The 24067-nt window shown below is 32.8% G+C and overlaps 1 protein-coding gene across 1 annotated transcript in view; it reads right to left on the bottom strand.

The window, feature by feature from the left end:
• The window catches only part of LOC129233049 (vacuolar protein sorting-associated protein 8 homolog), a gene marked incomplete at its 3' end in the record, with an annotated part of 119948 nt that overhangs the window by 6030 nt on the left and 89851 nt on the right, over positions 1-24067 (bottom strand). The window contains 7 exon segments of the mRNA XM_054867131.1: positions 2815-2904; positions 5806-5962; positions 12358-12407; positions 12545-12634; positions 16062-16160; positions 16351-16435; positions 22328-22467. Coding sequence (XP_054723106.1) covers positions 2815-2904; positions 5806-5962; positions 12358-12407; positions 12545-12634; positions 16062-16160; positions 16351-16435; positions 22328-22467 — 711 coding nt within the window.

Here is a 24067-nt window from a genome sequence, read left to right as displayed (position 1 = left end):
GGTCTTTATAACGAGTGGTCGTTATAAGAGGTATAATTTAAAAACATATACAGTCATCATGCATGCCCCGTTGTTCCCCCCCCCCCCCCAGAAAAAATGGTACTTTTTCAAACATTCCAGTAAATTATTTTTATCATAGGAATTTTTAGAAAAATCGTGTGCAAAATACTATGACAGGATATTAAACAAATTTTAAAGTGGAAAATATAGGGAGGAAAATGTTCCACACTTACAAATCTGCTACTACTACTGCTACCACTACATTTTCTGAAGATAAACCAGAAACAGATTTTTGCCTTTTTAGCAGACGTGATTTTTGCAAAACCTTATTTTCCGTTTCAGATATAGGTGATAAATTGTGTTTTTCTTGCTTTTCAAAGAAGCATTTAAAAGTCCCTTGAGAACCCCAAATCTCAAAAACCACTAGATTCAAACACAAAACTACCAACACATCTGTCAACTCCCTTTTCTTAGGAATCTGGAAATTTCTCGATTTTTCCTCCCATTATTTTTTCTGTGCTAGCTGTGGTGTATGCTAATCCCCCCCTATCCCCTCTCAAAGTTGGATTTGACATTGAAAACATTAGGCACATGTCCGTAAACAATAATCAAGGTCATTTCAAGCTAAAAATTTGTTTTATTGGAAAGAACACCAGAAATAGCATCCGCTGAATTCGGTCGTTGTATTGGATTAGACGATACAGAACGGTCGTTATAACAAAAGCAAATTAACAGAGTTCATACAGGGGTAGAAGTGATCGACTTGTCGCACATAGGACATTTTCCACAAGAAATATAGGACAAATATAGGACACATTATATGAATAGTTTCCCTATGAAAAAAGAAATAATACATATTTATTATTTAGTTATTCATACCAATGATTTTGTTTTAAAAAAAAAAACCTCAAACAAAATTATAGCTTACACCTGAAATGACTTTCCTGTAGTTGAAAGAATATTTTTTGAAAAAACAGTGTACTTTATAGACAAAAAAAAAAAAAAACGAACAAAGTGAAATCTATTGATAATTAATGCAGCAACTTACAAGTTTTGCAGAGATAGAAGTGTCACAAACATAGTTTATATTAATAAATAAATAAAAACCGTCTTTGTGTTGAGAACTAACAGGAAATAACCAATGCTTTGTAGTATAAATATACAGATAGTTTGTGCTAAAAAAATTCACAAAAAGGAAAGATTGCAAAAAGAATATTAGAACATTCCGATCAAAAAATGCGCTGAACACAAAAAATATACCAGCGAAAACGAAAACCCGCTGGAGAACAAAACAAACGGCTGTTGCCAAACGCAAAATTCTAAAACCGACTTCAGACTTTGTTCTCGAAACTCAACCCATTAGTGACGTCATATTGCTGTAGCCAATGAGAGAAGATGCTTGTTGCAGGATTTAGTCAGTTGCGTTTTTCAATTTAAAATTCGTTTGCACACGTACTTTCGACAAAAAATCCGAACTCAGTTTATTTACTGTTGTTTTAAAGAAATAAATTGGATAAAAAACAGGAATATAGGAAATATAGGACATTTTCCAAAAATATAGGAAATATAGGACGATTTTGATGCTTTTTTTGAAAATATAGGAAATATAGGATATATAGGACCACTTCGACCCCTGTTCATAGGAACAAAGTTGGGACTTTTACCACTGGTCGTTATAATGGGACGGTCTTTATAATGTTTGATCGTTATAATGAGCGTCGACACACCTTTCTGTAAGTCTCTTCAAAGTTTTGGAAGCGGCAAATAATGAGAGTAATAGTTTTTAAATACAGCAACTCCTCGTTATATCAACGAGAAGGCGGGCTATATCCGATAACGTGATACAACCGAGCTCATGAAAAGTAACCATTTAATTAACGTAAAAATAAGATTAGTTTAATATCATACTAGGACCATTTTCTTAATTAAAAAAAAAAACGAGCCGATGTGTGCATCACATGACTTCCTTTTACTCCGATTTAATGTCATTTCCCCATTATTGGCAATTTTGAAGTTTACTCTCTAAATATCACCAACAGTGGACAAATTGAAACCAAGTTTTAAAAAAAGAAAAAAAAATCGCCAAATTTGTCGCCAAGTTGGCGAAAAAACTTGGCGACCAAAAGACTGGCGATATATCGCCAAGTGTGACAAATTATGACACAACTTGAGTTTACATCGAAATGAACAATGATTTACCCCCAAAAAGGGGCAAAAGACCCCCTTAGGGACATTCGAATGCAACCAAAAGGGAAGGTGCACAGCTAGACCCCACTAAAGAGTCTACGTACCAAATTTTGACTTTCTAAGACATTCTATTCTCGAGTTATGCGAGATACATACGCACATACATACAGATGTCACGAGAAAGTTCATTGTAATTAACTCGGGGGGTCATCAAAATGGATATTTCGGGTGTCTGTATGTTCCTAGGCACATATCCACGTGTGATTGGGTCAGAAAAAAACTCAACACTCATTCGGGGATGAAAAAAATGAAAATTAAAGCCGATTTTTGAGAAAAATTTTTTTTGCGAATACAATACTTCCTTTTTTGTAAAAGGAAGTAAAAAAGAAGTTTACCATTTTTTCTTTAAAAAAAAAAAGCATTTTCAATGTTTTATGGTGCAATATGTTCGTTGATTAAACAAAGACAATATTTTTTCTAAGAGGTATTAAAAAAAAAAAACATTCTGTGGTGTGTGAAATGTAAAGCAACATTTAAAAAAATATATGTATAATTTTCTGGGAGACCAAGAACAATATTTGAATTAGTGATATAACGAGGATGTTACTGTAATAATAATATGCTTACTTCCAACATTATGTTGAATGCTCCATGTATATCTCCAGCTCTCTCCAACAAAAACGCTGTGGCCTCCATTGCATTATATTTCCTACAAATCTAAAAAATACATAAAAACAGTCAAAATTAATATTCTCTTAACAATAGGAAATAAAACAGTAAACATTTTGCCACTGAAGACTTTGTACCAAACCGAAAAAAGATGTTGGACAATTTTCCCTTCCTACAAAATCTATATTGACATAGATTTTGTCCAACAGCAGAATATAGCAAAAATTTGAACGACTTAAACCGATATTTGAGTGAAACTTTTGTCGCCAAAAATGTCTATAAAGCATACAATGGCAACCCCAACTGATCTACAACATACATGGAAATGCCAATCAACCCAAACATCATGATATTTTCGAAAATATCCGATATTTTGATATGTATCGGATATTTTGATACCTATCCAATATTTTCAATTGGCACAAATTAAAGTCTTCAAAATAGTAAATGCATCCTCAAATCGCTCTTTATTTTCCGATATTATAATTACGATGTGTAGACTTAAAATTAAGGTTTCTTTCATTATTTATATCTAATATTTCATTTTACATTTCTATCAATTTTAACGGCGTTCATTTAGCATTAGCTGTTTCACTCATTTTTCTTCCATTAGCTACTTTTACAGTTGTATATGATTCAGAAAGAATAATATGCATCAGTCGGTGCACATTGATTAGACATTTTCTTTTTTTTCTGAGCAATGTTTAATATTTAATTAGGCAATTTTACTATGAATTAAAATTATTACATTACTAATAATTTTTTGAATATAAAATACAAGTAAAAAAGGAATATTGAATTACTTTGCTATATTAATGATGTATAAATACATCATAAAATATAGGACATAACTTTTTGGTTATTTTTAAGAAAAATGAACAATATTAATATGATTTACGTACTTTTTTTTAATTGAAAATGTTGTAGCTGAAAAAATAAATTTAGAAAATATCAAAATACAGTCGGAACTTGCTACAATGCGATCCGACTTACGTGAAATGGCAATAACGCGAGTTTTTCATGAGTAATGAATTTTTTAATGCAGACATAAATTACTCGCCTGCAACATAAATTTTTTTGGAAAAGAGCCGCGGAGAGTTAGAATGGGCTTCATTGACACTAAATATTGGGTTTTGTGAATGGACTTTCATCCCTTTAGCATCGCTGAAAGCGGAAGTTCACCCACTGTAAAATTAAGGTTTCTTTCATTATTTATGCCCAATATTTCATTTTACATTTCCATCCATTTTAATGGAGTTCATTTAACATCTTCTATTAGCTACTTTTACAGTTGTATATGATTCAGAAAGAATAATATGCATTAGTCGGTGCACATTGATTAGACATTTTCTTTTTTTCTGAGCAATGTTTAATATTTAATGAGTTACTTTTAATATGAATTAAAATTGTTTACATTACTAATAATTTAATGAATATAAAATACAAGTAAAAAAGGAATATTGAATTACTTTGTTACATTATTGATGTATTAATACATCATAAAAATAGAGTGCATAACTTTTTAGTTATTTTTAATAATAAATGAACAACATTACTATTTCTGCCTTAGCCCTGGCTATAGGGCGGTAACTTACTGAACATTACTATGATTAATATATTTTTTATATTGAAAATATCGTAATTGAAAAAATAGATATCGAAACTATCAAAATATCATGCTATTTTCAAAATAAATATTGGATATATATTGTGATATATCATGATACAGGGTGTCCAGGAAAGGACTCCCTGATTTCAAAATTAAATATCTCAAAAACTAAGGTCGATATTGGAATAAAACAAACGGCATGTTTATTGTGAAACCCATAAAAATCATGTACAGAAACTTAAAAATTAGTAAGAAAAATTGCCGACAGGGGGCGCTGCACGCTGTAATTGCAATAGAAGTCCCTATAAATAGTGCCGCAAAGGGGTTGGACGAAAATTTCTAGCGTAAATGTTATGAGAGGTAAATTTCCTGCTAAAGCGCCTAACCCCTTCGCAGCACTATTTATGGGGCTTTCTATAGCAATTACAGCATGCAGCGCCCCCTGTCGGCAATTTTTGTTACTAATTTCTATCTTTCCGTACACAATTTTTATGAGTTTCACAATAAACGTACCGTTTATTTTATTCCAATATCTGACTTTGTTTTCGAGATTTTTAATCTTGAAATCTGGGAGTTCCTACCTGGACACCCAGTACATATCGACTGATATACAGGGTCCATTATGAAAGTAATGAGCATTTACTGGCAAAATTTGTTTATTGATCGTAATTTGCACAAATGTTCAATATTCTTCAAAATACATTCCTCCTGCATCAATACACTTGCGGAGACGTGTTAGCCACGCCTGAAAGGCACCCTGAAACTCCTCTCAGGAACGTTGTAACATGGTGTTGGATGTTTTCCACGGTTTCCCAATGTTTTCCTCTCAGCTTTCTCTTGAGTCACGGGAACAAAAAGAAGTCACATGGAGCTAAGTCGGGACTGTAAGGGGGTGAGGGATCACCGGGGTGTTGCTCCGGGCCAGGAAATTGGTAATGATGAAGGCTTTGTGACTTGAAATGCAATCGTCCTTGAAGGCTTCTTGCAACATCTGGAATGTTTCGGTTGCATTTTTTCCAAGCCTCACGCAAAACTTGCGTTGTTTAAGCGAACGCTCCATCGTGTCATGTTCCAAAAGTTGAAAACACACTTCAAGCGGAGGCACGTATCTCCTCTCACACTGCTCGAACTCAACTGACGACCGGATGCATTGAAAGGGCATGTCCCCCACCACATTTTTCAGCCAGTTTTACCGTGCTGCCATCTATTATCGCGTCACAATAACATTATGCTCATTACTTTCATAATGGACCCTGTATATCGGCCAACCCTGCGATCAACAAAAGAAAAGAAAAACCCAGAACATACGGATAATTATGCGGAACATACGGACATGTTACCTCCAAAGTTTCTTCGAGCCTGTAGCCGTCGGCACAGCGCAGATAATTGTGAACGAGATTCAAATCGTTTTGGCACATCAGCTCGATGTAGGTTTCGATGACCTCGGGATGGATCATGGGGGCATCTTTGTTGTTGACGCTCGATGAGTTGATGTCTCTGGGAAGATACGATGGAGCCCCGTTATTCATTTAAATACACCTTTTTTGTTTTGAAATACAGTAGAAAACTTATAACGCACACCTCGGGACCACAGGTTTTGCGTTATACAGGTTTTGGTGTTACACTGTTTTGGTGTTACAGTCGAGTCCCGACTTACGAGAGGGATGTGTTCCAAGACTCCTAGCGTAAGTCGAAATTTCGCGCTGTGGAAAAATATATGCACACAAATTTTTTAAAGCATACCGAATACTTTTAGGCACTTATAAACACCCCTCAAACTGCTCTAAAGCATTCCTTAACCACTACAGTTCCTTCCATAAAGAACTGAACTTTTACTGTATGAAAAAAATAAACTGTTCTTCAACATGAAATACTTAAGATGCACAAAATGAATGACCAATGGGAATGAAAGACATAAAATAAAAAAACACGGTACGCACTGCATGCAGTAAAATTAAAATGATGCACAAAATAGTACTGTACAGTAGATACAGTAGCAATATTTATGAGTTAAAAAATGAGGATGCTAGTGATGATTTATGCTCCAAGATCGGATCGTTATTCTTATCTAATACATTTTTAAATACGCTTCACCTTTTATTTAAAACGTTTCAATTTGTGACTACATCTCCTCTACCTGATCTTTTTATTAATCCACAATGTAAGAGCGCGCGTAGCTTCCATTTTCATAATTTTTACTTTGCTAGACTGCTCTGCAAGCTTCAATATTGAAACTAAGTTCTAAACTTTTATGGACATCTTTTTTGTTTTGACTTTTAATTGTACGTATGGAAGATTCAATCATACTTATTGTCGCGCTACCTTTGAGGTTTTGTAATACTACGGCTTTTGCCATGGTATAGATCGTTTCAAATTTAGAAAATAATATTCAGAATAAATATCAATTTTCGTGCATTAGAATAAGTTTTCAGTTCAACAAATGTTAAACCTCAAATTATGCAATTTAATATATATATATATATATATATATATATATATATATATATATCATCCACGAATAAATATCTTTCATTTTCAAAAGGGCATTACAGTTAAAGCTCTAGACTAGGAATTTTTACTAGTAGCCACTGGCTAGCAGAGTCACGAAAATTGGTAGCCACTTTTGATTTTTAGTAGCCATTTTTTAATATACAGGGTGATTATAATCAAAGTTTCACTCTCAAAACGCTGTAAAAATAAAACCACTGGTCAGAACGACTTCAAACTTCAACGGAATATTATCGAAGAAGGGGGGAACTTGATGGCAGAAGAAAAATAAATAGTTGGAATTTTTAGCAATAGATGGCGCTGTAAGCATCATAATTTAATAGTTGTCGACTACAAATGACAAATAAATCATAAAATAATACCTAAGGTGTAAACTATACATTAAAACACTGTGCTACTCAGCATGCACAAGGGTATGGGCGTGATACTGTCAGTTAAGTAAGCCCATCCAACACAGAAAGGTCATATCACATCAGATGAGAAAAATCGGATTTTAATTGTCCTGAGGCCGAAAACCACATAAAAAACATCAGTAAAAATCAAATAGGTCTTTAATTTTCGTGAGACTGGCGCAAAAGATGTTCAATGTAATGTACGCCGTTTTCTGTAACAAGTTGAAATCGAGAAACAGCATGTTCCACGACTGATTAAAGTGTTTCCGGGGTCACGTTTAGAATGTGTTGCGCAATGCATACCTTCAGCTCAGCAAAGTTTGCAATCGGAGCACTGAACACAACAGCCTTCAGATAGCCCCATATCCAGAAGTCACACGGGTTAAGATCAGGTGATCGTGACGGCCATTTCTTTCATTGAGACAGTCATAGTGAACTTCTCAGATGCGAAATGAGGAAAGAAAACGTGTATTTGGTGTTTTTATAACAACTTCAATGAGTCGGGCACATGACAGGTGTTTTGATTTACATATTCTGACACTTACGGCGCCATCTAAAATTCCTACTATTTATTTTTCTTTTGTCATACGTTTCCCCCTTCTTCGAAAGTATTCCGTTGAAATTTGAGGTCATTCTGACCAGTAGTTTTATTTTTACAGCATTTTGAAAGTGGAACTTTAATTATAACCACCCTGCGCATATATAGATATACAGTCGGACCTCCATATATCGAAGTAGCAAATTGCCGGAAAAAAATTCGATATATAGAAATTTCGATATACAGAAACGATCTTATTTTATCATAAAAATCTCCTAAAACATTAAAATTAAAGCTAATTTTCGGGCATGAAACCCAATTTCTAATTTATACGAGCATCGGATTAAACGAAAGTTAATAACTGAAAAATTAACAGAAATTACATTTTTGTGCCTTCATACATCTTTATTCTTCGGCAGTTCAACTTGATTCGCAACATGAGGGGATTTTCATTTTGGCAATATAATCGGGAGAAAAGTCAAAAATCAATCTACTTAACTTGAACGATTTTTACTGAAGCTGAAAAGACTGGGAATGATAATCAACAGACAAAAAGGATAACTTGAAACTGATTTTACAGTGTTACTGGTTGCAGCTAAGATTTGAAATAAACTTGAGGGAATTCGAACTCCAGAACGGAACAACGACCTATATCTACACACCCCTGAAACCTATATTTCTTATAAGTTTCTTAGCAACCTTTAGTAAACATAACTTTCCCCCCTAACCTTCATTTTTCATGAGACAAACAGTCTAAAGTGGAAAAAACATCAACTAATGTCTCGAAATTTTTTTCGACATATAGAGATCTTTTCGATATATAGAAACAATTTTTCCAAATAATGAACATAGAAATTTGCTTTGATTTCGATTTAGAGAAAATTTCGATAAGTGGAAGTTCAATATATGGAGGTTCGACTGTATATATATATAGATATATATATTCAGAGCAAAAAAAAAAAAAAAAACTTGAAGAGAGTTTCCTTCGAATTTCACTGGCTAGGTGGAGTCGACTGATGCATCGAACGTCTCAGAACTGGAAGCGTGTTGTCATAACATAACATACAACATGAATTTTCACAAATGAAGAAACACAGGGTTGCCACTTTTGGTGACAAAGACTTGATTTTTGGAGGCCATTTTTGATGAAATGGTCGCCCGTTGGCGACGATTAACCTACAGCTTTAACTACAGTACAGTTCATTATATAAATTACAGACTAAGTAAAATGTACAGTTCACTACTAAATCTCAGCTCAAGGTCTTTGATCTACACATAGTGATGTGGATCGGGTAAATACCCAGTGGGTAGGTAAATATTTTTTGGGTATTTACCAGGGTTGGCAAAAACCCGGGTTTTTTTAAAAAAGCCCATGGACCCAGGGTTTTTTGGTTTTTTTTAAATAAAACCCAAAAAAACCCAAATAAAGTTGGGTTTTTTAAAAGAAATGTGTTTTTTTTTTCTTTTTTTACGGAAAACGTGGGGTACTTGTAGCATATTGTAGCATAAGTATATGGACAAAGTGCAAAGATTATCTTCGGGTAAAAAGCTCGAAACCTAGTTAAAATTCAGAGTTTTATGAAGAAAAGTATAAAAGACGAAAAAACCCAAGAATGTTTAAGTTTCAGATTTTTTAATTTTCATTATTACCAACAGTTAAGGCAAAGTTACTTCTCGAGTGATAAAATCTATTGTTCGTTTTTTAATTACTACATTTTTTTTTTGCATTTTACTTTATAGTATTTCATTTCGTTGTGCAAAACTACTGTAGAACCAATTTACATGAAAGCCTTTTAACTAGATTAGTTTCTTCTGTACAATCTACAAATATTGAGAAAATCAGACGTGACAGGACTTGGTCAAGATAATTTGAGTTATTTATTGACCAGTTAAAGAAAAAGTTAAATACATTTATTTAAAATCTTTGAAGTATATTTTTAATGCCGTTAAGAGTTAAGAAATACTATTAAAGCTCAAAATCCATTTTTCATGTTCATTATCTGTGGTGAAGAACAAATAAAAAAGAAGTTTAAATTGTGAAAGTAATTAAATTAATTAATTTTTTTAAAAATTTTCATAAAATTTTAAAAAACCCAAAAGTGGGCTAAATAATGGGTTTTTTTGAATGGGTTTTTTCAAAAAAACCCATTGGGTCCAACCCAATTGGGTCCAATTCGGCCAACCCTGGTATTTACCCAAGGCCTGGGTAAATACCCAAAAACTGGGTATTTTACAAAAAAATGCAAAAAGCGAGTCGGATTTTTTTTTTTTTTTTTTTTTTAAATCAAAATATGAAATAATTGGTTAAACTGATACATACATATGTATTACACAGTTTATAATATTTTTTATTGAAAGACTTGATGAAATTATGAAAGAAACATATCGTGAACCAAAGAATCTTTCTTTTCAATGTCATAATTGGAGAAGCATAAGCAATTCAATGACGAACTTTAGGATTTCAAAATCACAATCTAGGTTAGTCATATCCAAAATGAAAAAAAAAAAAAAAAAGGAAGGATGAGGGATGTTTGGAAGAATAAACTGAGAAGTTGAGAGTTTGGAAGAAGAATTGAGAAGAATCAGTTATTAAGACTATGATGTTATTTATTTATTTATTTTATTGCTGTTTGAGTGATAACATGGCAAATATAAAAAGTTTTCACATTAATAAGCAAAAAAATCTAAATATTGTTTTCTGTTGTCTTGCTCATTTGCATTTGCTTCCCGGTACTTCATGATGAAAATTTATTCCAGCTATTTTTAATACACGCAATTAGTGATGTAGGGTGGGAAGGTAAATATTTTTTGGGTACTTCCCCTCAGAGTAAATCTCCTAGTAATTGCATTTTTTGCCAAAAAAAAAAAAAAAATATTTGGTATCAAAAGGTGATGATTTTCTTTTTAAAACATAAACTGTAAAATGAAATATTAAAAATATAAAAATTTATATATTATAATTTTTTAATTAAAGACGTAATGAAATCTTATCAAAAAAAACTGTCAGAATTTAGAACGAACTATTCTAAAACGTAAATAGGATGACAGGATAATTCAATTTTTTATGAGACAAAGCAAAGAGATTTAAGTTAATAATACTACTAGTTAGTAAACTAATACTACTAGTTAGTTTTGGCTTTGAGTTGTGATCAGTTTGTCCAAAGCCTTCTAAATACTAAATGCCTATCACATTTGCTTTAAAGTGATCTTCTGCCGGTACACAAACAACGCTACAACCTGACGGCAATACATGGATGGTGTTGCTATGACGATGGATCCAAACAATTCCAATTGCTAATTGGTTAATTTTAAAATTTAAATTTAGAAGTTAACCAATTGTTTTCCTCCGCTTTTAATTTCTAATGCTTTCGACCTTCGCTAGTTGGCGGTAGCCAGAAGACCGAAATTATGCCAACTGGGATCATTTTGCTCTATGTTAAAAGGGAGAACGCGATAGGCATTTAGTATTAAGGAAGCGTTAGTTTGTCACTCACTCTGTATTTGTGCTGGTAAAACTTTAAATTTTGCTTTGAAAAGTGAAAAACGAGAAAGAAAGACGGGGACACATTGATTAGGCATATCCAACACATTTAATGTGAAGATCATACAATAGAAGACCGTTATAACGCACACCTTGGGACCAGAGCTTTTGCATTATACAGGTTTTTGCGTTATATAGATCATTTCACAAATTTTGAAACTAACATTCAGAATATATCTATATATTAGCACTTCAGAATGAGTTTTATCTGCAATGAACCAATATTACTATTAGTTATTCACAAATAAATATATTTCACAATCAAAATCCTGCTCTTCTGCTAGCTTCATGGTTTGCATAACAGCTGCATTTTCAAGAGCCATCTGGTATTTTCTGTTTACTATGAATACTCATTTTCAATTTGAAAGCTTTGAATTAAGATGGGAAGATGAAAAACTATTTCAAAATTTGATTTGCCTAACCGTTTTTATGTTTGCAAAGCAAAACAGAGATTTTTTAAACTTCAAAAACCTATTGCTTTCCTCTGAAAAGTAGTGCGGTTTATAGAGAATTGCGTTATACAGGTCGGCGTTATAATGGTCTTTTACTGTATTAGATTGATAAGTTGTTTCACACAATAATTCTTTAAACATGTAATCAAAATACAATTTTTGGGCAAAAATTTATTGTTTTGTATATGGTTGGTTATATACATACATAGTGGAATACAGACAGAAAAGTATTTTAGTTGAATATAAATTTTTGAAATAAATACCCGGGTGAATACCCATTTGGGTATTTACCCAGGCATATACCCTGGGTATTTACCCCTAAAAATAAATACCCAGGTATTTTACATCACTATCTACACATCAAAACTCCCAGTGTGATTTTGATTAGACTATATTGCAAAATAAAGATTTAGTACAGGTTTAATATATTTCTTTGCAAATAAGAAGTGAAACATATTTACTTATTGCTAAATAATCCTTGGAGAAACTGATACAAAATCTGAGGAGCATCCTGAAAGGTTAAGAAAAAATATCGTTAAAAATAATATAGTCACATAAAGAGAAAATAAAGGAACACACACGGATAATAATTGGTAATGAATTAAGCCTAAAAAATTAAAAGGAAATTTAAAACCAATCAGTACTAACCTTTAATAACTTAACAACGTGCAGCAACTGATGTGGGAAGAATTCCAGCAGAATTTGAGAAATTTGTTTGTTATCGATATCAACCAGTTGCTGGGGGAGAAAAATGGTAACATTCGTTAGGGGAATTTTGCACCAATGCAAGCAGTAGTTAATTGTAATAGAAAATGGATCATGTGCAGTGTGGGACCCCTGATCCAGAACGATCGGTACTGCTACCTTTGTGGATTTCGGAATTTTAGATCCTGACTCAAACGAGCGCATGTGTACATCACATGACTTCATTTTACTCCAATTTAATGTCATTTCCCCATTTTTGGCAATTTTAATGTGATTCAATTGTTTACTCTCTAAATATCACCAACAGTGGCCAAATTTAAACCAAATTTAAAAAAATTAAAAAAAATCACCAAATTTGTCGCCAAGTTGGCGACAAAACTTGGCGACCAGAAGAGAAACTTGGCGACCAAAAATTTGTCAGAGACTTGGCGATCTATCGCCAAGTCTCCGACAAATTATAACACCACTTGAGTTTACATCGAAATTAACAATGATTTCCCCCCAAAAAAGGAGCAAGAGACCCCCCTTAGGAACATCCGAATGCAACCAAAAGGGAAGGTGCACAACTAGGCCCCACTAGGATTCTAATTTCAAGTTTCTAAGACATACCGTTTTTGAGTTATGCGAGATACATACACACATACATACAGACGTCACGAGAAAATTCGTTGTAATTAACTCGGGGGGTCGTCAAAATGGATATTTCGGATGTCTGTAGGTTCCTAGGCGTATATCCACGTTTGGTCGGGACGGAAAAAAAACTCAATATTCATACGGGGGTGAGAAAAATGAAATTTTTTTTGTGAATACAATACTCCCTTTTTTGTAAAAGGAAGTAACAACAGTAGATATTATTTTATTCAGCAACATTTGGAACATTTTTCAAAAATTGCGTCGAATTTCCTATTTTTTTTCTTATGATCTCAATGAAAGCGTTGTTTTGTATGCTGAAGAAAAAAGAAGGCCGGAGGCAATTGGTATCCGCATGTGATCGGCAGTCGCTGTTTTTTGTTATGCTGCATTATATGATGAGCCAATCGATGCAACGAATAAATCACATGTATACTGGAAAATAGCTTTGTATATTTTATCCATATGCTTTGTGTTGTATACCAATGAGAAAATAAAAAGTGGTAAAGTAAATAGAAAGTGGATGCTAATATTACTGCACCAAACACGAATATAATGCATGACACGTGGTATGGAAGAAACGTAAAAATAAACTCGAAGAGGTCCAGGGTTCATACTCTATTCGGATGAAAAAATTCCATGACTTTTCCAAGACTTTTTCATGACTCCATAAAATTTTTCATGACCTTGTTACAGGACCAGAATAGTACTATTTAATATCAAACTTGCCAATATTTGGAACAGGGGTGCCCATCTTCTCCAAGTACAATGGCGCAAATTCCCCCCCCCCCCCCCCCCAAAGCTTTCTCAACTCTCTTTCCCTTTTTTTATTTTTTAGCTCTCTTTTTTATTTTATCTGTTTTAAATATTATTTATTTATTTATTTGTTTATTTTTCAATTATTCTTTTAATAGAAAAGTTCCGACTTTGAATGACATATACACGCACACACACACATTCCCCTAAACTAAATCAACAAATGAAGTATAAGAAAGGAGAATAAAATAAAATAAAATAAAATAAATAATTTAAATTAAAAATAAACTAAAAATAAATCTATAAATAAATTAGAAAAATCAATAAATAAATTTAAATAAATAAATTTAAAAAATTTAAAAACTCCCCCCCCCCCAAAATGTTGATGGTGCAACTTGCGCCATAATCACTCCCTGTGGAAACTAGTATTAGTAAAACTTTCATGTGAATGCCACTACCTCATTGAAGCACTTACTTGTGCTTGAAAAAATATCAGTGTGCACCTAAAAAACTAAACTATTCTTATTTGTTTCCATCCTGTAAATTTAAGTAAAGCAAAAATATAGTGAATACAAAATAATAATGCTTAAATGCCTAATAATTTTTTTATAAACAGGCAGAATGATAATGAATGGGACAAAGGTTGTATGAGTCATTACTAAATTGCAATAAATCTGCCTTAAAAGTTGCCTCTTAGTGTCAATAGTGCATTTAATCATCCACATAACTTGACAGTATTTTGGTTCTTTAAATTAAAAGCCACATTCTTTAGTAAATTCATATTTCTAAACAAGCTATTTTATTTTCTTTTAAAAATTCAGTAGTGAATAGAACTCCTGATTCATAACTACTTGTTTACTTATTTGCACATTTTTAAATGCATATAAATTAATAGGTTCAGAAATTTCAGAACACAGTGTTTGATTCTTGACGTTGAACGTAGCAACAGGATCGCATGGATTAGTTTTGCAAGCTATGTTTTAGAGTATTAGAGTTCTCCTGTTTCTGTATTTTATTGCCTGATTAAAGATATTTACTTTCTAAAACCTTCAACGAATTGAGGTACTCTCTAATAAATTATTTCTGATAAGTTTTTACGAGTGATAGGAAAGAACACGGATGCAATTATATTGTGTTTTTTGAGTGCGTGTGGCAAAAATCAAGAACGTGCAATGCTACTACAGAATATAAAATATAAAAAATGTTGAAAATAATGGTAACTTCAAAATGAGTGATGTCCAAGCAGTAGAGTCACATTGCAAAAAAAGACTTGAGGCTGTTACATAGGTGGATGCAATGAGATTTCAAAATTCAGATTTGTTTTTGGGATCGTTCAATTTTCCAGTTTAATAGTTTTACTGTCAAATCACTCAATATTTCTAATGCTCTTTAAGCTTCTGTTACTTTCTCTTTGCCCAGGACATTTTTTCATGACTTTAAATAAATTTCCATGACTTTGAATGAAAATTTCGATTCTCCATGACTTTTCCAGTTCTGAAATTTGATAAAAAAATTTCCATGACTTACCAGGATTTCCATGACCCGTACGAACCCTGGAGGTCAGGAAGGCATCAGACAGCCTCCTAATTTGGTACATAAAGTCGACTCCATCACATAATAAAAGCAACAACAATTTATTAAATATCACACATAACACTGTTACGTCAAAATTGTCGCTCGACTGATATGGAAAAATTTATCAAGCACGATCTTGTGTGTATTTTACTTTTCAACAATGAGGTGTGGCTGTTTGGCAGTTTCTGCTAAAATTAAATGAATAAATAAATTTAACAACCGAAATACATTAAAAATATGAGTGAGGTTACTTAAGAAGAGCATCTCAATCTGTAAGTACTATGTTTTCAACGAGAAATAATTAAATGCTACAATTTCAAACATTTAAAATGTAAAAATTCAAAAAAAGAATTAAGATTTTTTAAAATTTAAGCTAAAAAAGTTTTTGATATCCAGCCTTCTTGATTTTGGAATTCCTAACGGTGGTCCCATACTGCACTCGTAATACAGTGAAGTATTAAAATGTATTATAAAGAGATAAATACGTAACAAAAGTTACCTCAAAACTTGCGATAATCTTTTCTTCAAGCAATTTCTTCTCTTGGACTGAACGTTTAGGGTGGTTCAACACTTTTTCAATGAAGTAGAAAGATTGAAGCTGCAATACAAATCACCTCATAAGACAAAAATATGAGGAAACCACATAAAAATTAAAAGCTAAAAAAAAGAAATTTAACATTTACAATGGTTAAATAAGTTCTTTAATTTTTTTTCATCATCAAAAATCTTATACACATGACAAATCACAATTTGTTAAAAATTTGGAAGAACTATGAGAAAAATCATACTTTTCTAGAAGGATCTTGAAGGTAGCACTCAAGAATTTTATCGTACTGTTGTCGTTTCTCGTACAAGTGTTCACAAACCCGATAACTGAAAGCAAACATGAGTTGTATTAGCAAATGGCAAGAACAAACCATCAGCATGAAGTATTTGTGACACTAAGTTTGTGACACTAATAAGATTTCTCATTGATTTAGAGCTACCGAAACTGACTGCATATGAAAATGTTTTTATATCTGGTGTACAAATAAGTTTTAAAGGAATTTTTTTATTCAAGTTTGATGCTTTATTGTGAAAAAAATGGTTTTATGTTCATTTTGCGAAGCATTCATTGTCCATCCTTGACCACTACCTTTTTCCATCTTTCTGGCAATTTTCGGAGACGCGCCTTTTGATGCGATCGACGAATAAAAGGAACCGATTGACACACCTGGGTGCCCCGGGCACTGACAGATATAGTGCCCCCAGCCCCCCCCCCCCACAAAAAATATGAAGATAAGTGTTGGATATTATTTTGATAGAAAGAAAACTTTAAAATATCGATTTCATATGAAAAAAAGTTAATAATTAAGATGTTTTGCAAAGAAATCATTTAATATAAGTCTAAAATAATTTTATGGTTTTCATGTTAGAAAATTTTTCACAGTTGCAGATGGAAAAAACTATGATACGAATGGTAAAGGTAAATCATAATGTGCTTTCTGCACATCGATGATTCTTTATATATTTTCTCCTTTTTTTTCTTGCAGTAAATTCATCTATAATGTCCTCATAATCAAGTTTTCGGTCAAACTTACTTCTATTGATAACAGAGCTAATAAAGATAATTTACCAACAGAAATGAGAGTACGCCAAAGGACACTTCATTCTCTTCAATAGCGAAAATGATCGTTCTCCACAACAATTGGCTAATATGCTTTCATTTAATAAAAAAAAATTGTCAAATGACAAAATTTTTTTGTTTCCTTCAGATAGAGACACTGATTCTCAAAAAAAAATTATGACAGAAATTTGGTGCCCCCTTTCCTTTGGTGCCCCGGGCCCCGAATGCCCTGCTGTAAATCAGTCCCTGGACGAATCAATCCAATTTTGGACTTCTTTAAAAAAGAGGAAGTGCTGATCCTCAAGAGCATGCGTCATGGACAAAAACAAATAGTAGTCTGAAGGGGCAATGTCCAGGCTATATGGCGGATGGAGCAGGACTTTTCATTTCAGCGTATCAAGTCATGTTTTGACAGGCATGCGTTCGAGAGTTATCATGTTGCCTCTTACCCAGTTGTGCCTCTTGTTGTATAATATATTCAGACATAATTGGTCTTGCTAAATATTAAACAACCCTCTATTGTCATCATAAATATATACGTATCAATTTTCTCATTGTTTGTCTCACTGTCCGGTAGATGGCGCCATGAGTGGGCATCAACTGTGTTTTTTCTGTGGGATATCAGAAGTAAGATCACAGAGGGTTTGTGTGGTATTTGGTGTGTGGCTGTCTTTTAACATGGTGCTCTTTTTTCCTCATGTCCGAATAGTGTGTGTTATTTAGAATATTCACCTTACAGGTATGAAGTGAAATGTTCATCCACCCTGTTTTGCAACGTACACTGTAATTTCTTCAACTTACCAACTATTTTAGACTTTTAAATAAAAGCTTTTTATAGCAGAAGTATCTTTCCTTGTAATGTGCAATATTCACTCTGCTTAGTGTTAGACAGTATTAGAATATGTCAGGTATCTTCGCTAATGGCGTTTGATATTCTGTACATAACACCTCTGGCCATTTGTGGCCATTTTTCGGTTAAGTTGTTTTGTACTCGAGTTCGTCCATTACAGCCTCCAATTCGGCATCCACAAACTTTTGTGGTCGTCCATCGTGCTTCAGGGTTGGCAAAAACCCGGGTTTTTTTAAAAAAGCCCATGGACCCAGGGTTTTTTGGGTTTTTTTAAATAAAACCCAAAAAAACCCAACTAAAGCTGGGTTTTTTAAAAGAAATGTGGGTTTTTTTTTTTGTCTTTTTTTAGGGAAAATGTGGGGTACTTGTAGCATATTGTAGCGTAAGTATATGGACAAAGCGCAAAAATTGTCTTGGGGTAAAAAAACTGGAAAACTAGCTAAAATTCAGCGTTTTCTGAAGAAAAGTATAAAAGACGACAAAACCCAAGAATGGTGAAGTTTCAGATTTTTTAGTTTTCATGATTACCAACAGTTAAGGCAAAGTTACTTCTCGAGTGAGAAAATCTATTGTTCGTTTTTAATTGCTACTACTTTTTTTTTGCATTTTACTTTCCTGTATTTTATTTTATTATGCAAAACTACTGTAGAACCTCAAGTAGTTTTTACTCCCTTTTTACTGAATTCCAGCTTAATCAAGATATTTCTTTGAATTTTATGTTGCCAGTTTTTCTATTTCTGTGTACAAACTAAGAAATAGTAAACTTTTTCGTAAGATAATGAAAATACTGTACATCCTGTTCTGTTTTCTGCCCGACCGTTTGAAAAACCAGTTAATTTCTAAAAAATTTACCTGGCGTTTATTCGAGATTTGCGAAGTGTTTGTTTGCAGGAAATAATTCACATGAAAGCCTTTTAGATAGAGTAGTATCCTCTGTACAATCTGCAAATATTGGGAAAATCAGACGTGACAGGACTTAGTCAAAATAATTTGAGTCCATTTATTTATCAGTTAAAGAAAAAAGTTAAATATATTTATTTAAAATCTTTGAAACATTTTTTTAATGCTGTTAAGAGTTGAGAAATACTATTTCAAAAAATTCATTTTTTATGTCCAATGTCTGTGGTGAAGAAGAAATGAAAAAGAAGTTTAAATTGTGAAAGTATTTAAATTAATTTTTTTTGAAACTTCCCAAAAAATTTAAAAAACCCAAAAGTGGGCTAAATAATGGGTTTTTTTTAAATGGGTTTTTTCAAAAAAACCCATTGGGTCCGACCCAATTGGGTCCAATCCGGCCAACCCTGTCGTGCTTTTTGTCATTGGTATTAAAATCACCAATTCCTAAACGTCTATGCCAAAACTCACGTGTGGAAATCGATGAAGCATGTTCCCTGTAAGCATCTTGCAGCATTTGATGGCCTTCAGACGCAGTTTTCTTCAAGTGGAAGCAGAAAAGTAAACTTTACCGCAAATTGTGTTTTATCGGCACAAAAGTCGACATATGCAGAGTACACAAAAACTATATTGTTTCGACTTCAGTGAAATATCACACGCAGTCAAACCTTGATATCTCGAACCTCCATATCTCGAAACCCTTGATGTCTCGAAACAAAAATTTTCCTCAGCATTTTCTATAAAAACCCCCCCATGTATTTTCCATTGTTATCTCGAAATTTATTTTTCGAAATCCTTGATATGTCGAAATTTTTTGCACAGAAGCAAGTTCCAATTGTCGTTTTTCTTCGGCGATTTCTGTAGTAAATCCAGTTACAGAGACAATTGCTTAACGTTTTTCATCCCTTTTCTTGGAAATTTTGTGAATAGGGGATTGGCGCAAGATAATAGGGGAGTGTTGGCATGAAGGGGGTGCAGTGTTTTCCCCATAGTTTAGAATCTTTGTGCATTTCTCTCGAACATGTTGTCCACTTTGAGGAAAGGGTTCGATTTTTCGTCCGTCAGTTTTCAAGCGAAAACGGAAAATGCGTTCCTCATTTTCATCATTCAGCTTTTTTAACTCCTACAAAATGGCTGCTGAGAACTTTTTGAATACGAGGTTACTGGTTAAAGAAAAAATTAGAATTTTTAAATTTTTAGGTGAAAATACCAAGTTGAAATTGTTGTTCATTTCAAAATCTCATCCTATGCACTTTCGACAATTAGAAAATTTCAAATCTAGTGAAATATTGAAGACCACTTTCAGGGGCCAATCCAGGATTTTTTTTCTCGCTACCTATTTTTGTGAAAGTATTGCATCATTCTCTTTGTGTGAAAGTTTTTTTTTATCAGCATTGATTTTGTGAAATTTTAGAGGCATCCTAATTTTTGTAAAAGAGAAGTAGAACAAGTGAAATTTTAGTTCGAAAAGTGTAAATGTCAGCTAGTGTTATTTTTAACAGATTTCGTTTTTGGGGAGGGGGGGGGGAGCTAAAAATCTAAGAAGTACGAAAAATACCATCGTAATTTCAGCTTAATAGGCTATGTACTGTGTACAATATAGGAAATGATGAGAAAAACGGTTTCCCAAAACAGATGTTGAAAGATTGCGATAATATTGCATCAATACACTTTGGTGTGAAACAGCTAAAAATGAGTCAAAATACCACAAAAAGATTGCTATTTAAGCGATTGTTCATATAAACCTGCTAAGAATTTTATTTTATGCGTAAATTTTGTTTTAAATATAGAAACAAATTTTGTGCTTTAAAATGCGAATTTTTGTGACATTTTCGATGTTTTTGTGAAGCTACTGATTTTATTACTTGATTTTTGTGAAGGTACCGATTTCAAAATAAGATTTTTGTGAAGGTACCGAAAAACGGTAGCAAAATCAGCCTGTATTGGGCCCTGACTATTGATCGTAATTCGAAGTGGTCCCATAGTACATTGCAAGCGTACGTGTGTGTAAATGTGAGAGTTAGTAGTGTAATTTTTTAAAAACTTCGATATCTCGAAATTTTTCCCCGCCCCGAGAGATTTGAGATATCGAGGTTGTACTGTACTGACAATGAAAGCCTAACGATGAGGTTATAGAATGAAGTTAGTTGCAAAATTGTCCGAATCGATTTGATACTTGTGATGCCCATCTCTTTAAAATCCTTTTAAATTTATTTGTACACCAGATAGTACTGCCAGTTAGAATCTGAGAAAGAGATTTAGGATTTAAAAAAAAGAAAACAAAATATAGCCCTGCGTTACTGCAAGCACTGACTCAAAACTTTCTAGCATTAAAAAGGTGCTCTTTGTAACTCAAAACGTTTTATGAAACAAATTTTGTAACTCGAGATCTTGAGTTATCTCAATCCAATACTTATCAAAATAAGTTGATGTTCCCAGATTCTTAAAGCTATACCCCAGAAACAAAAAAATTTTCCAGCAGTCTGTAATCTAATTTAAAAAATAGTCTGTAAGATAAATCAACATCAGAACAATTGTAAACCCCGAATCGGCATCAAAAAATGCTGAAGAATACAACACTAAAACAAGTCCTATGGACTACATCTCAGAAAATACAGTACAAACCTTCACTACCTGAAACTTAAAATTATTTTCTTTAAAAAGTTTTTTTTTTTTTGCTCACAACTATACAAATACAAATACAAAAGTGACGACCAGCAACAGGCTCTGGGCCCAGCTAGACTGGTTCCTAGTCCATTTACAATCCCCAGTGAAGATCAATGGCCCTCTTTAAAACTATATCTACTCCCTTGCTCATTATCACCTCTTCCGGTAAGCTGTTCCGAGGTTCCACTACCCTGCTAAAATAATCATTTTTCCTAACACCCATGTTAGAGCCTGAGATTTAAATAGCTTAAAACAATGACCCCTCGTCCTGCCTTCAGTGCTAAACTTTAGCCCCGTAACATCTTTCGTTTTAATAAATTTAAACAGCTGAACCATGTCCCCTCGGTCTCTTCTTTGCTCGAGACTGTACATTTTCAGCCTTCTAAGCCTGGAATCATAATCTAAGTGGGAAAGTCCACTTATTAGCCTTGTAGCCCGCCTTTGAACCCTTTCCAATACATTAATGTCTTTCTTGAGATAAGGAGACCAAAACTGAACAGCACACTCCAAATGGGGTCTTACCAAACTTCTATATAAGGGCAGAAGAACTTCTTTAGATTTGTTTGAAATAGATCAATTAATAAACCCAAGCATCTTATTGGCCTTGTTACTAGCTCTGCAGACTTATCTCAAAAATCTGCCATGCAAATCGCATCATTGCGCTGTTTCTGCTACCAAGAGTTATACATTTTACACGTTATCAATAAAACCCAAAATAAAATGAATTTCAACCTATAAGAGGACTCACAATTTAGCCTTCTCGGCCAGAACCAAAACCCTGTCTTCGTTGACTTGAGCAAGACCACCTGCTTGTAACAGTTCCATCAGGGCCTGCTGTCTCTCTTCCAAACGGGTATCATCACCGGGATTCGTCAAGTGTTCCAGCACCTAAACAAATTCATATCGAAAGGATTCCAAAGCGTTAAGATTCACAAGTTATTTCAAGATTAAAGGAACAATTCTCAAAGAAAAAGAAAAAAAAAAAACTCAATAAAATTTAAATTGAAAATTAAGAGGAGAAGAAATCTAGGTGGTATAGTAAAAGCTAATTGTACAGAGCTCTATACCGCCTCTTTCTTCTCTCAAGTTTTGACAGGGTTGGGTTTTTTGCCGGCAAAAAGGTATTTTTGCCGGGACAGTGGAAAAAACCATGGCAAAAATGGAAAAAACCCGGCAAAAACGGCAAAAACCTAATTGCAAATAAAGTAGCATTATATTGTTATTTAAGAAATAGTGACAATATAATATAAATAATGCACTTTAATATTTTAATTATGTCTCTCCATGTTACTTCTAATTTATAAGGTGAAAAATAATAAATTAAAAACAAGTGTTGGGATTGCAAAACTTAAGATTTTAAATGTTTGCTAAAACAATTTTTTTCAGAATGAGCCAATTCCTTCAATGCTAAAACAAAGAATGTTTACTTAAGCTTAGTAAATTAATAAAAAGATTGAATTCTAATTATATATATATCTATTTAATTAATCACTTTTTTTTCATCCCACTAAGATTTTTAAGCTATTTAATTAATAAGAGAATATTTACTTGAATATAGAAAAATATTAACTTTTCCTCACTAAAGAAATAATGCATTTACATGCAGTACAGTAACTAAAGATTTCTGCACACTTAATTATTTGTCTTAGATGTTACAAACTGAAATTTTATGTTAATGTTTAAAAATTTAAAAGTAAAAATGCTCCATAACTTTAAAAGTCAGTTAAACCTTAATTTTTTTTTAAACTAAAGAAATAATTAAATTAAAATTTTATCAAAATCTTTTCATGCTTTTTACTTTTATATAAAAAGGAAAAAAACTGTCTGTAAGTTGTTAACACAAAATCTATTTTTGCCACTTTGGCAAAAACTGGCAAAAACCTATTTTTGCCGGGCGGTAAAAACCGTGGTTTTTTCCATGGTTTTTCCCGCCCCCGGCAAAAACCTGCCAACCCTGAGTTTTTAATTTTAATTTTTTTGGTTACTTAAAAATGAACATAAACATGAAGATATTAAAACCAACTTCAATTTTTGAGTGTTGCAATCAAGAAATCATATACTTATTTCATTTCATATTTTTTAGTGCAAACCAAGCTTATAGAATCAAAAAACATTCTTAATATTTTGTTTTAAAGTTTTCATGTTTTGAAATTTATTTGAGGATTGAATTTTTGAAATTCGAAATTCCAAATATACTTGTTCCCTATCCTTATTTGAAAAAAAAAATATATATATATATATATATATTTACTTTCGTTTTAACATAAATATATTGCACATACAGAGAGAATAGCTTATATTTACTATTAATCGTTTTTCAATATTGCTGATATGTATGTTCGAATTTAAAGAATTTTTGAAGTAGTGAAAAAAAAAACTTTTCAAAATGCCCACAGATCTATGTTTGCTTAAGTTCACTCTTGGAATTAATTCATTAAATTTATTAATAATTTATTTATTCATTGTTTCTTTTTGTCAGCAATCAAAA

This window comes from Uloborus diversus, unplaced genomic scaffold, assembly GCF_026930045.1.
Source record: "Uloborus diversus isolate 005 unplaced genomic scaffold, Udiv.v.3.1 scaffold_15, whole genome shotgun sequence".
Taxonomy (NCBI): domain Eukaryota; kingdom Metazoa; phylum Arthropoda; class Arachnida; order Araneae; family Uloboridae; genus Uloborus; species Uloborus diversus.
Note: the sequence above shows the minus strand (reverse complement) of the source record. Positions and strands in the feature narration are given on the sequence as shown.